At 36.9% G+C, this 14,578-nt stretch overlaps 1 protein-coding gene across 1 annotated transcript in view; it reads left to right on the forward strand.

The window, feature by feature from the left end:
* Positions 1 to 14,578, forward strand: part of LOC117960538 (VPS10 domain-containing receptor SorCS1-like) — a 46,154-nt gene that overhangs the window by 26,756 nt on the left and 4,820 nt on the right. Inside the window, exons 10-25 of the mRNA XM_034898482.1 lie at positions 466 to 612; positions 1,721 to 1,823; positions 2,040 to 2,116; positions 2,680 to 2,771; positions 2,928 to 3,035; positions 3,287 to 3,404; positions 3,534 to 3,667; positions 4,463 to 4,576; positions 5,154 to 5,325; positions 5,592 to 5,778; positions 6,725 to 6,858; positions 7,318 to 7,441; positions 8,512 to 8,624; positions 9,490 to 9,624; positions 13,147 to 13,246; positions 13,694 to 13,802. Of these exons, the coding sequence (XP_034754373.1) occupies positions 466 to 612; positions 1,721 to 1,823; positions 2,040 to 2,116; positions 2,680 to 2,771; positions 2,928 to 3,035; positions 3,287 to 3,404; positions 3,534 to 3,667; positions 4,463 to 4,576; positions 5,154 to 5,325; positions 5,592 to 5,778; positions 6,725 to 6,858; positions 7,318 to 7,441; positions 8,512 to 8,624; positions 9,490 to 9,624; positions 13,147 to 13,246; positions 13,694 to 13,802 (1,967 nt within the window). The remainder of the gene's footprint in view (positions 1 to 465; positions 613 to 1,720; positions 1,824 to 2,039; positions 2,117 to 2,679; positions 2,772 to 2,927; positions 3,036 to 3,286; positions 3,405 to 3,533; positions 3,668 to 4,462; positions 4,577 to 5,153; positions 5,326 to 5,591; positions 5,779 to 6,724; positions 6,859 to 7,317; positions 7,442 to 8,511; positions 8,625 to 9,489; positions 9,625 to 13,146; positions 13,247 to 13,693; positions 13,803 to 14,578) is intronic.

Raw genomic sequence — 14,578 nt, forward strand, 5'->3', positions numbered from 1 at the left:
AGCCAACAGTAAAAGCATCACATTGTTACAAACATACACCTAACATAGCCATCAGCATTGGTTACTCTCACTGCTCACTGACCTCCACACACATTGTATGCCCTGAAATATTTGGCTTCTTTGTCCAGTAGAAGATTTGAAGTAATTTATTCCTTTGACAAAGATCTGTGCTCTTCAAATGGAAGAGATTTATGAATTCAAGTGAGAGCTGAACATGAAATTCAGCATCTCTGTGCACATAAATACAAAGAAGAAGAAATATCTCAAGGCTGTGCCATATGTTGTTTTGATTCAGGAGAGTCCTACAGATGGTCCAAACTAGTGCTTCCTGTCAGTAAAACTGACAACGTATTCTCTCCAAACTTTTTTGGAGCCTTCAGCTTTACTTAACTAAATAATATATGTTTTTCTTCCTTTCTTTTTCAAATTTGTCCCCCAACCCCCCTCCGTCTCTCATGTTCACAGGTTGCTGGGATTAAAGGGGTTTTCCTGTCAAATAAAGTTGTTGAGAACCAAGTGAAAACTTATATTACATACAACAAGGGGAGAGACTGGCGTCTTCTTCAGGCTCCAACAACCGATCTCCAGGGAAACAAGGTCTATTGTGAACCAGTAAGTGGGCCACTGACAAGAGATAGATTTATTTATTTGGATTTCCGTTAACTTTAAAAAAAGAACTAGATCATGCAAAGCTATTGTCAAAGAGTGCAAACTAAATCACAACAACATAGTTCAGAAATATGTCTATAACTGAAAAGACCTTCAAATAATAATTTGGCATACTCAATTAATATCTATATCAATTTAAAGGTAACACCAATCTCAACATAACTGTCCTTTAGTAATTATGAATCCAAAAATTATATTATTAACAATTTTCTATTGTCTTCATAAAATATGTTAGTCATGGTAGTCATAGTCTAATAGTTTAGTGAGGATTTTATCATAAATTGTAAAATTCTCTATGTGTAACATAACATGATATCATAATTATTACGATGTTTTAGTGCACTGGTGTGCAGTACAGTAGCACTTCTTTAAACAGTATTTATTAGATTATTTATTAAACTAAGTCAGTAAGAAAGTTATGTCACCATTCATTAACAATCAAGAGGGATGACAGTTAAGTTTTTGTTTTTATTCATTTGAAAGAAAAGTTAAAATGAAAATTAATACAATTCTACAATCCTACACAGAGGGCATTCTTATCCATAAATAACATGTAAAAAAGCCACTTTGTCAACTTTTATGAGTCCAATACAAGTCCTATGAACATGTCCCATCATCTAGACTGCATTTTAATGTACTGTGCATACACTCATAAGATGTTTTAGCTATAATAATAATAACTAAATAAAATGTGAAAAAACACATGTATCAGAGTCAAAGGGATACTTCCATATTGAGCTTCCAACATAAGATACCCTAACTCAGTTTTTAACTCAGAGACTTGATGGTGGATGATTTTATCCATGTAATGTTTCTTGTTGTGAAAACCTTTCTTCTTTAATTGTTCAAAATTCTTTTACCAGATCTCTCTTACTTTTTTCTTAGACAACAAGACAATTATTAATTTATTTCAAATAATGATAGATTCTCAATCAATTCATAAGTCAGTCATTATGAAGCCTAATATTGTATGTGATCCAGGTCATTATCAAACCTTCTATTACACGTTTTGACTTCAGCCAACTGATCTCCTTTTGTTTGTGTTTGGCAGCCTTACTGTTCGTTGCATCTACACCTTCATGTGTCAGAGAATCCTTACACCTCGGGAAACATTGTCAGCAAAGATTCAGCTCCAGGAATTATAATAGCGTCAGGTGAGGAGATTATTTGTTTTGCTCTCAGCCTTAATGATGGTCCTCAAATGTGTCCCTCAGCACTCTCATTCAAAACTGTTCGTTTGTTCTTTTCCCAGTCTTTCTAAGCCAACAACAGTTTTCAGAATAAAATGAAATCAACCTTTTCTACACATGTGTTCCATGTCCATCCAGAATAAATACTGAAAATAGTGCTGTTCTACCCTTTGTGTTCAGGTGTAGTTGGATCTGAGCTGACCAGTAATAATGTCAGTATTTTCATCACATCTGATGCTGGAAACAGTTGGAGAGAGGTATAGTATGATAACTGTAAGATTGTGTAAGAATACCTGTGTTTCTGCACCAATACTTGTATAAATAACGTTGTTGAACTTCTTAAAAGCTTCTGTGATCATTTTTGTCTTTTCCTCAATGTATTAGAAAACAAAGTAAAAAACATGACTTTAGTCCGGCATTATCTGAAAAAGAATAGGACTCTGACTAAGCTTTTAGTACCAATTTTAAGATCTTGCTTTTCAGTTCTTGGTGATACCATGATGGCAAAGTAATAAAGAATTGAGGTTTGACAGCCAGCATTGTGAAGACATGAGCTTCTCTGATCTGTAAACCAAATAAACCAAAAGGAGCATACCGATTTTTCTTTTCTTAAGACAACAAAAATTAACAAAGTGCAGCGCTTGCTTGATGCTGTTGTTTATTCACACAACTAAAACTCTTGTGTAAAGAACACTTGTGATTTTTACTTGTTTACTGTGTAGGTGTAGTATGCATGTTCCAAATGTTGTCATCGGTGCACACTTTATGTCGACTTGAATGATTCTCTGGTGTGATAAGTGGAAGCTGGTCGTGTCTGCAGGTTTTTCAGGAAGAGTACAGCGTGTTTTTCCTGAATCAAGGAGGGTCTCTGGTGGCCATCCGACACACACCTCTGCCAATTAGACACATTTGGTAAGGCTCTCCAAGGGTGTACTGCATCTTTTTAGAGACTGTACTCAATCTTCAAAACAAGGACTCAGAGTGCTTTTCTGCTGAGGATTTTCTTACTGAATTCAACTCTATTTGTGGCTGGTCTGTCTTTGATCAAACCATTGTTCTCTCCCTCAGGCTGAGTTTTGATGAGGGCAGAAACTGGGACAAATATAGCTTCACCTCCTCTCCGCTCTATGTTGACGGGGTGCTGGGGGAGCCAGGAGAGGACACCCTCATAATGACGTAAGATATGAAAGAGCCATAAAGCGCTCATGTGTTTCTAGATTGTTAATTATTGCACTGGGTCATTATTTATTTAATCTGGTTTTAAAAGGGTTTCATAAGCTCAAGATGAAGAGGAGTTTCTTTAAACCACAGAGGAATATGGATTAAAAATTGCATTTAATTTACCCAAAGTGGAGTGATTTTTATTTTTTAAATCTGCCTTCTAATGCCCAATATTTTGACCTTATATTTCTGTCTTGTTTGTGCAGAATATTTGGTCATTTTAGTCATCGATCTGAGTGGCAACTTGTTAAAATTGACTTCCGGTCCATTTTCCAACAACAATGCACATCTGAAGATTACATGACATGGCAGTTACACAATGAGGTAAGAGGATCTTGCTGCTTCTTGCTGATTAAACCCAAGTGAATCTCTTTGTTTCAGTCACACAATAAAAGCAAGATGAAAAAAGTAAAGAGAATCTTACAAACGCTTATGATGCATTAATCATCACAGGGCGAAGTGTGCATCATGGGAATGAAGAGAATCTTCCAAAAACTGAAAGCAAACGTTCTATGTGTCAAGGCTAGAAATCAGTACATTTCCCAGATGTCAGACTCCTGCCCGTGCACAGAGGCAGATTTTGAGTGGTAAGTTCTCTTTTTACTTTATTAAATCCTATGCACAACACTTTGTCAGAAGAGTGTCAAAAGAGTGTTTGTAGAGTTGTATATTGTAATTTGTTATTGTGTTGTGTTTCTATTTATTTAGGATGTAAGTTAGTACTATGAGTTAAAAACATTCAGTTGTTTTAACTCTTAGGGATGAATAATCTTCATATACGATTGTGGTTGTATTTAATATCCCAATATGCATAAAATATTCCCTAAATGCATTTCTAAATATGTTTTTAATCATATAAATTGCACTTGAATAGATTTGAATGAAATGGATAAAACTAATGCATCACTCTTGAACCATTATAATATTATATACTAAGCATGTCTAACAAGTGCCACTTCAGTTCAGAACTTCTTACACTTCTGTATTACTTGACTCCGTCTCACACCTTTTCACGCTTAACACCTCTTCATTACTAAAAGGCATATTACACTTTCCAACATTTCTGAGACTGTTTCACTGATCACAACGAAACAAATCTGACAGATCCCTCTGACTTTCTCAAAGTATAATTATTGTTTGTGTAAACATGCATAATCCTTTTTCTTCTGAGGTTTGTTACACAAAACATAAAATCTCAAATACTCTGAGCTGCTGTGCTATGAAAGGTTTTCTTGAGGCAAGAACACCTCCAGTCACAGTAGATGTGTACTTACTGTGTATAATTCAGTTTGAGCTGAGTAATTATATTTGAGATGTCAATGAAAATTATTCTCAATAACTCAGTGTATCTCTTTCTGTACATGTTGCTCCAACTAAAACAGCGACTACGGGTTTGAGAGGCAGATTGATGGTAGCTGCGCTCGGGCTTTCTGGTTCATTCCTTCAGCAACATCTCGAGACTGCATCACAGGGGACAGCTTCCTCAACACCACAGGGTACACCTGAATGCATTGTATTGACACAAACAAAGGGAGTAGTGGCTGTAAAGATGTTGTTGGTTACATTCAAACTCAACTTTCCTGAAAAACACCTGCTGTGCTGTGTGAGAATGGTTACTTGCATACTATACCCTATCCATGAAACGCTCCTAACCTTCAAAACAGCTGGAAGGAGGAAGATTGGAAGAAAGTCAGAACCCAAATTGCCCAAAGAAGCAGAATTAACATTAAATGCTGCAATTGAGTGTTTGAAAACTAGTTAGCAAGTAATGGAGAAATAGTTGAAACGTCAACAGTTTTCACAATAGCTATTGTAAAAATATTAATTTTTATATAATTAATAGTGTTACTAACATGGACACATTTGTAACTGAAGGCTGGTGTTGATAAAAAAGATTATTGAGCTCATCTGGTAAAGCTGTTGGGACATAGATCAAAAAGATTACATCTCTTATGAATATCTCCCTGTGTGTGCATGTGTTAAATATCTGCTTTTTACTATATATACTTATACTGCACATTTTTTGCATGTGGTGCTCATTTGTGTCTTTTGGGGGTCTTAAATGAATTCCAGATATCGACGGACTTTGTCTAACAACTGCACGGAGGTAATGCTGTTGAAGTACAGCCCCAGACTACAAAAGTGTCCCAGTCAGGCCCCCAGGGGCCTCCAGCTCTTCACCAGTGAGGGAACACTCGTAGCAACACTGGAGAGGAATGTCACTTTCTTGGTCTTTCTGGAAGAGGTGCTGGCTTCACTTTATCGAAACAACAGTAGTGTGTGTATTACAGGGTGATACTTAAGCTGCATGCTTTTTCTTTAGTGTTTTATCTGTATATCGAGATGCTGTCAGCAACGTAGCACAGAGGCTGGAGCACCAGTGTATCAAATACAGATGCAGTGACATGATTTACCACTTGACCGCCTTCTTGTAGATATTATGGAAATGCCCTCTGTTATTAACTGAGGCTACAGTGTGAGTGATGTGAGTATTTTGTTTTCTTTTCGAAGGGTCTAAGCTCCATGACAAGTATAACAGTGGATTTTGGTGACGGGACAGCAATATCGTATGTAAACATAAGCTCCATTGATGACGGGGTCAAGCATATCTACAGTAAAGTTGGCATCTACCAAGTTTCTGCTACAGCTACCAACACTCTGGGCTTTGACAGGGTTATTCTCTACCTCCACGTCTCCTGTGAGTCAAATAATGAGTCATAATAAGTCAAATGAGTCAATTAAAAGTTGTTGCTAAAACATAAACAATTATATGATTAGTCTTCTTTTTAAAAAAAAAACCTGAAAACAGGCCCTTTGATTATTATTATTATTTTTACCAATTTTTTTACAATTTCACTTTATGAGTTTTTTTTACATTAATATGTATCCTCCTAGCTTGCCTATGGTCCCACAGTGGCTAGAAATGCCAATAGGTGTTAACCGAGCCCCCAATACATAGAGTTACAAACTCAGAAATGGCACGTCCTAAGGAAAGCTCATTGTGGGACTGGCTCTAGTGGCGTTAAATTCTGGACCAAGGCTTAATGTCAGGAAAGAGACTTCAGATACAGTAGTAGGGGACCACTAAGGTTTATGTAAAAGCATCCAAAAACCACCATGTCATGGGACCTTTGATATCATAAAGTGACTACACTTGATCCTTTATCCCATTTAACACCCAAGTCAAAATACTTCAATTTGTGGGCCTTAACCATAGACTGTTAATAATATAAAGTATATGGCCTTAGCAAACGATTCTTCTGTAAGTTCAAATTGGCTCATTAAAGAGAGACTACATTCAAAATCTTTTTTGAGTTTTGAGTGTCACTAACCCCATTTAGGCGTAAAAGATGGCTGTTTGATGTATTCTCATTGAAAGAGAAGGGCAGCTGCGGTCAGTTTGAAGTCAGCTCATTATAATGGATTCCAATGGTGATATTTTCATGGCAGCAAATGAAACATCAAAACATCCACAGACACACAGTCAAAATACTCCCACAGTGCAATCCACTGTCTTATCTACCGGTATATGCTCAGTGTGTTCCGGGCAGTCATTGTGCCAAAATATTGCTTCATGGAAGCATTATTTAGCCATAATGTGACAAAAGGTGTTAATTTGTAGTGTTTATGTTTTCTCTTTAAAGGTCAGCTTGAACACGTCCAGCTCTTGGCTCCTTCGGTGGTTGTCAAGAACAAAGCAGTCAACCTCACCACAGTGTTAAGTCCCAGGAATGTGGGAACAGTCACCTACTACTGGTGGTTTAACAACAAAACGGAGGTAAGCCTTACTTTCTATTTCTCTACCATGCAGCCTGTTTACTGAATGGTGTGATTGATTCACAAGTCACACATAGCCATCTCATGTTATTCATTCAGAAATCCCTGCTTCCAAAATACCTCACATCTTTCTCTCATTTAAATCTAGAACTGGTTTCAGGTATGCACCATTTAGATTCTTAATTGTCCTTTTCCAAGGCAATTTGTAGCCACAGTATAAAAATATATATATATATATATATCATTATGTACATACATACATTATACACCACATCATGATTAGATGAAAAACATAAGATACATCCATATTTATGCACACTGTGGTCTGTGTGTATAAATGTGGTTGCACTACAAACTGCCTTACATTCCCCTTGGAGATTGTATAGCTGTATTGTCTGAAGTTTCCTTGTTTATTGTGTAGTTCTGTTGTTTCTGTTTTTTGCTTCTCTTTGCCTTTCAGCCGGTTGTGACTCTGGACGGAGCAATATCCTTCACTTTCTCCAAGGAGGGACGGCACACTGTCACCGTTCAGGCTTCAGTTGGCAATACTGTCCATCAGGATCAAATGACTCTGGCTGTTTATGGTAAACTAAATCCACATAGACAGCCTCTTAACATAAATATGAATGGAAAACTATGGAGTGTCTTCAAATTGAAAGGTTTTTATAAATTTTCAAAGTCATTCAATAAAAAAAGGTTTTATCACAGTGTCTCCGTACTTGGTTTGTCCAGAGCTTATGTGCCCTTCATTATTGGATGGAGTTTGCTTAGTTGTCATGGTGATGGTTTAGTTTTTTTTATCACATTGTTGTATATGGAGCAAACTCCAAGTCACTGATGTAAGCCATGAGATTTGGCTGAAAGCTCAACTAAGTGGACAGGAATTGTTTTGTTAAGATGCTGTTTACATGGTTATGGATAAGCCTTCATGGTCAATATCGAGGCCTTTAAAAAAAAAAGAATGTTTTATTCATTTCTTCATATTTTGACTGTAGCTTGTGAAATCACACAGTCTCACAACTACATGTATGCATTAAATTATCTTTAGAGTTGAAACTTAACCCTTTTTAACCGTAAACATTATTTGTCTTTATTTGTGTCATTATTAAATATAAATATATGAGACAAATCTCACAACAGATAAACCTAGTACATCCCCAATCACTGAGGTTATTAAGGAATTACATCTAAATTGAACCATCCAAACAGAAGCACATACAACATGGACCATTATATTTTCAAAATGTTTTCAAAATTAATTTTAAAATGCCATATTATATAAAATTCCTGAGGCTTGTCTTTGATCTTGATGGATGAGTTATAGTAATAATGCATTTCCTAGTTGCCAAAAGTAGGAGGTTAATATATTTCATCATGGGAACTCCTACATTTCCCCATTAACCTTATGCACCTTTTCTGGGATATACAATACAAACTGTTAAAGAATAAATCACATCAACATGTATGAACTGTGAGACAGACAAATGTTCTGTTCTGCTCCTATGCTTCTTTATCTTACTCAATTTACAATTTGGCAATCACATTTAAGCCATTTAATTCAAATTTTCTGACTAGAACCGAATTGACTCTGTACAGTACTTTGTTAGTCAAAGTATCTTATTAGGCCTAAATTTGATCTCTGCCTGCATTTCAGATCATTTCCGGTCACACGTTTTGGCCTTTTCTTCTACTTTGGACGAGCTGAACCCCGGGGTGTCTGAGTGGAGAGAGGACATTGGCAGAGTGGTGAAGAGCTCCATGGTTCAGGTCAGTTCCTGAGCTGCTAGTTTTTATTATAAAGGTTGTAACACAATTAAGAATACACTGAACTCATTCAGATTCTGGCAGTTAGAAGATGTGCACTAGCCCGGAATGAAAGCTGCAAGTATCCCGCTAGTGAACCATTGACATTTCCATTCTTGGTTATGCTGTGTTTGTAATGTATGCGTGTGGTCTTGTGTCAAGCGTCGCTCTCCTCTATTTGCAGTGTCTTTAGCCTCACTCACTGTAATTAGTTGTAAACCTCTGCACGCTGACATGGCATATCACCTGAAATCATTATCACCAGCTTTTAACTGAACTTGTCAAAACACTAAAGGGCAGTAAAAGCATTACTGTGACAGTTTCCATGTGCTCTCTAAAGAACTGAATGCCATTGTCTGGAGAGAACACCAAAACCTCAATTAAAGAGAGCCCAACTGTGGTCAATTGCATCTTGTTTCACCTCTCAGACACTGTGGGGATGTCGAAAAAGCAGCAGGTTATGTAAAAGACCTGGATTCTGAGCTCTATATATATCCTACAGTAGCCCTCAGTATGAAACATTCACTTTGACCTTCTGTCTTGTCAGATATTACCATGGTTTACACCAGGAAGCTGACAGGAGACCTCTGGTTACTGCATAAATCCACTAAAAGCCCTGGCCTTTACCAAAGACAGTCAAAGTGAACTTGCATGTTTCAGTTGATCTGTGGAGTATATCTTGACAGTGACTGGTACTTAGGCAAATGATGTATGAAGCAGAGAGCCAGCAGTATTTACTCATTAATACAGGGCCAAAGCATGGAGTAGCCCTTCAAACACTCTCAATTAAAAAAAAGTTTATAATGAGGTTTTGTTGTTGTTATTAAAGGTCACAGGAATCAATCAGGATCAGCTCCTGGTCACAGTGCTTCCAGGTTTACCAACAACAGCAGAGATTTTCATTGTGCCCGAGAAGAGAACAAGACACAGAGCCATTGATGAAAAATGGGCACACCTGGATCAGGTACTGTCTCATCAAATCATTTTAACAGCCCCTGGCAGATGCTCACTACAATGTGATTTTCTTTGATAAATAAAAGCGTGACATGGGCATCACAATCCTTGTACAGAAGTTCTACCTTTAGTGACGTATATAGGTTACATTTTATAGGCACACACACTTATATATGTATATTTTTCCAGCATTTTAAATATTTTTCACATTGTAGGCTTAAGATAAAAGTCAATTCCTCCTTACAAGTTATTTCAACAATAGTATCCTGTGCCATGGGTTTATCCAGGGTTGTGCCCTGGTACAATGTAACAAAAGAACTATTAAGCTGTATTCATCATCTTGTTTGCAATTTCTTGCCAATATAAAAAAGCTGGTTTCAATTTTGGTAGTCATTGTCTGGTTTGCCCATTTATTACTGCAATCATCCTAAATTATCTCTAATTCTTTGTCTATTTCCCTTTTCACATGAACAGTAAAGGAGTTTGTGTAGCTTAGTGTTCCACTATAATTTTACATAGTCTGATAACAGGAATCTTTTTTCATCAGATGCCTAAGAAGGAATAAAAATAATAATTCACATCAAACTTTCAAAATGACCAAGAAACACTTTGCCATTATTATTTGAGCATGTGCAGAAAACTACTTACAAAAATAAAATAAAATAAAAAAGCACAGGGAAAATGATTAGGATTTAATTGTTTGATAGAGAGCTTACGGGGCTGTCAGCTATCCAATTTTCCTGTTAAAAAAAAAAAAGGAGAATAAACTAACTGAAAAAAAGGAAAGTAAAAGCGTAAAGACATTGTGCCATGTCTTGTGAAGACAAACATTAGTATTCACTGTAAATCAATGAATATGTTAACTAAAATCAGAGCCACTACCCTCAGCTTGTTAATTTCTTTACTAAAGAATTCTCTGACCTGAGGATATCTGGAGAACAGAGGTATGTGTGCTGTAATCAATATAAAGTAAACAGATACTTACACTTCCACAGATGTCTCCCTGGAGCTGTACTCTTTTCCTTTACTTTTTTGTTTGAGATACAAAATCTCTTATACAATAGGCTAAAAGTCAAAACTACTTTGCATTATCACTCATTCTCCATATCTTTTATGAAGTGCTTTACATTTTATCACTTACATCGAATCATTTTTCAACCATCCATGCAGCCACTGGTTTCATAAATTTCGGTGCAGTAAACTTGTTGTTCTGTGAGGCAATACATCACAATGAGCATCATGTCCACATTTATTTTTGTCAAAGTTACATTATTGTTGCAGGGTAACACAGTTTTAAGTGCAGCTTGATGTGGAAAGGCTGCACTCTGTCGCCACATAACAATACATTTAGTTTGACAAAAATAAATGCAGACATGATGCTCATTGTGATGGATTGCCGAAGTCAGCCAAGTTTAAAGTCTCTGCAAATGTATTTTCATACCATGGTAAAATGATTGGACACCACTGGCTGGTGGGTAGGGAAAATGATGGTGGGTAGGGAAAATGCTACATCATTTCTCGGAAAAGGTCAGCAATGATGAAGAATGTACATTTCTTTGCAGTAATTGGGGTAAAAGATGCAAAGAAGTCTGGTGTGGTGTGTTGAGATAAAAGAAACAGAGAACAAGAGGAATATGTTACCTATAGCTCCACACACAGTATATCAGAATGCAGACACATAGGACCCATCTCATCTCATATAGCTCCATAAGACATCCTCCTTATTTAGCTTTTGAGTGAACTGCTTTGATTCCCTGCAGTGTCATCCAATCAGAGAACTGCTTACTATTTTACTGTATTTGTGGTTTTACGACTTTAATAATTTAGTTTAACAATGCAACACAAACTTTTTTTTTTAGCTTATTTTGTTGGCCTTTTATTTGATAGGATAGCTTGACGATAGGAAAGGCGAGATAGAGAGAGGGGGGACGACATGCAGCAAAGGGCCCGGCAGCCCGGATTCAAACCTGCATGCGGCTGCTGCCAAGGACTCTACTGGGTGAGCTAGAGGTTGCCCCAAACAGAAAATAAATAGTTAATTTATTAAATAGTTCTATGCCACTAGACTAAAAAACGTGATTGACTCTTTGTACTACACAGACCCCAAGCATTCAAAAATGACATTGTTTGTCTTTATTGCTCAAGCACTTGTATTTTCAAACCCTCCTAAAAAGAAATGCACAATGTCAACACTAGAGGGCAATGTCTTCCCATGTAAAAACTCAGAAACAGCATCCATGAGAGCAATGAAACAATACTCTCACACAGCATCTCAGTACATGTTGTAGACATTAGAAGTTTAGAGACTTGCATAAACCTTTAGATAATCACAACAAAATCCTAATTATTTTAAGCCAGCTTGCTTCATGGTTGTTATTGCTTTCTTAAGGGGAAAATACATTCTTCAAATTAATTTTTCATCATGTTATAGAAAGCTATTAAATATGTAAACAAAACAATAAAACAGCACTTTTTTTTTTTTTAAGCACCAGCTAAACTAAAGCTAATTTATTCAACATAACGGATAGGACGTAGATGTATCACAACTAAACATCATTTTGCTGGCTCTCAGTCAGTCTCGAACTAAGTTAATAGGTATTTAATTACATTTATGCATCATATAATTGGCATTGAGAAAGAAGACAAACTGGGGCAGGCTGCCTGGATTGGGAATTAAAGAGATGTATTTATCTAAAGCCTGTCTGATTACCTGGCAGAACCTCACAGACAATAGGGTAATAAATCTTCAGTTCACCGCTCTCATCTCCAGTGAATGATTTGCAATGTGGATGCATTGAGTGAGCGTGCGCCCGCACATGCACACATACATTTGGTAATAAGTGCATGTGTGGAGTAGCTTATTAAAATGTGTAATAGATTTACTGACCCTGATATGCCACTAGAACAAAAAGTAATTATTCATACTGTGTAGAGCAGTCTAATTTTAACCAGTGGAAAGATTTTAGAAAGAGCGAGACGGAATTAGTGAGGCATGGCTAAGGACTCAAATGGGCACTGGGAAGGCATTTTGGTCTCCTGTTAAATGATTGCTTCATTTAGGTGTAAAAAGCATGGGAACTTGAGGCACATTAAAAAAAATAATAATTAAAGCATCAATTTTATGATATTAGAACATACTTTGATTTTGAATAGGTCTGCCTCATAGAACTTTTATATTGGTAAATCAGGTATGCTGAAAAAGATCACCATGTAAAGAAATCCCTGTTTTGATTGAAATTGTAAAAGATGATTCTTATTTTTTATAAATGTCATTACCACTTTATAAGCAGACTGCCCTTTTATAAGATAGTGTTTCCATCGCCATTAAAAGACTGCCGGGTTTTGGTGCAGCAGGTTTGGCTTTCTGTATGTCATAGCAACATTTGCTCCTCTTTAGAAGGAAGAAAAAATTCTGATTCATAATTCAGACTGTTGGATGGAATGACTGCAGTTGAAATATTGATGAGTGTGGAATATTGCTGTGCAGCCGCTGCTAACCGAGTCTTCTCTGCTCCGTCACTCCTCCTCATAGCTTTCTCAGATTCTGATAAGTGCTTTGAACCAAGACCTCATCCAGTTCACACTCAAACCTGGGCTGCAGGTGAATGTGTTTGCCACGCAGCTGTCTCCAGGTGAGTCTGCTGCCTCTGCCACTCACCTACATGAACAAATAGTAGTTTGATCCATTTTTGGGAGAGAGGTTCATTTCAGGTGGCTGTCTCTCTGTTATTTGAGGGCAAGTTTTGGGCAATCCCTCCAGGTTTGAAGTGAAGATGAATAGTGAGTCTACATGAAAAACACATCTTATTCAACAGACTTTCAAATGTAAACTAAAATCTTGACTTTTTATGTGTTTTATTGTTCTATTGGTGTTATGTTTGTATATTTAAACTTCCTGGAGAGCAGTTATGATAGCTTTTTGTCATGATTGTTTTAATTTTATTGGCATAACAAGACAGCGGTGATGCTCCATTGTTTGTCCATATATTGATGTCGGATAAAACGCATAAGAATATGCATTTATCCTTATTCGGCCTGCATGTGTACTCAATTTCCATTTCATTCTTTCTCCTTCAAAGCTCCTCTTGTAGACAGCGGTGACAGTGGCCACAGCAGCACAGCAGTCATCATGCTCGTGTCAGTTGTACTCATGGGCTTGGCCGTCTTTGTAATATATAAGTTTAAAAGGTACGGTACACCGGATGTTATTTATTGTCTTTGAATACAAGGCACAGGAGAACTTTGTGAAAGAATGAGTGGAGACCAATACTCAGATTTTCAGACTCATCATTGCAGAAATCTATGATAAGATAGTTGTTATTGTTTTGTGTGTGTGTGTGTGTGTGTGTATGTGTGTGTGCGTTTTTACAGAGTTGGCCCCATTATCTACAAGCAAGCACCTCACTGCTGAACTCCTTAAACTTTCCAGAAGTATTCAGACTCCATATATTTCTGAGTTATGGACACTCGCGACACAATAATAGCTTGAGGAATAAGACAATTCCCCTCTGTCTCAATCAGCAGAATATTACAGAGAATGACAGTCTAATCAATTCTCCCAGAGGGCTGAATGGGTGTCAGAGTCCTGCAGTTATCAATATTCATCTAACTGACAATGTGAGGGTTGACCTTTAGGAAATGCTAAACACAAACCATCCAAGGTGAGGCATACTCTGCAGAATGGCAGGAAAGGTTGAGGAGATAAGTCCTGAGACAACATATATTATACAGTGAGGGACATACAGTAAATAGCATCCTTGGCAGCAGGTAATCCTATGCCAATCATAGGGGAATGGTTAAGTTCCTCTGTGGTTTGTCAAATTTTACTCATTATAAAGTAAAACATTACTTAACTTTAACTCTCAAGATCTTAATTACTACACTAAGAAATCAACTTTTCATTTATAAAGCTGCTTCAAATGTTATTGCACCAGCTGCAGCACAAAATCACAAGGGGAGACTGA

This window comes from Etheostoma cragini, chromosome 17 (assembly GCF_013103735.1).
Source record: "Etheostoma cragini isolate CJK2018 chromosome 17, CSU_Ecrag_1.0, whole genome shotgun sequence".
NCBI lineage: Eukaryota > Metazoa > Chordata > Actinopteri > Perciformes > Percidae > Etheostoma > Etheostoma cragini.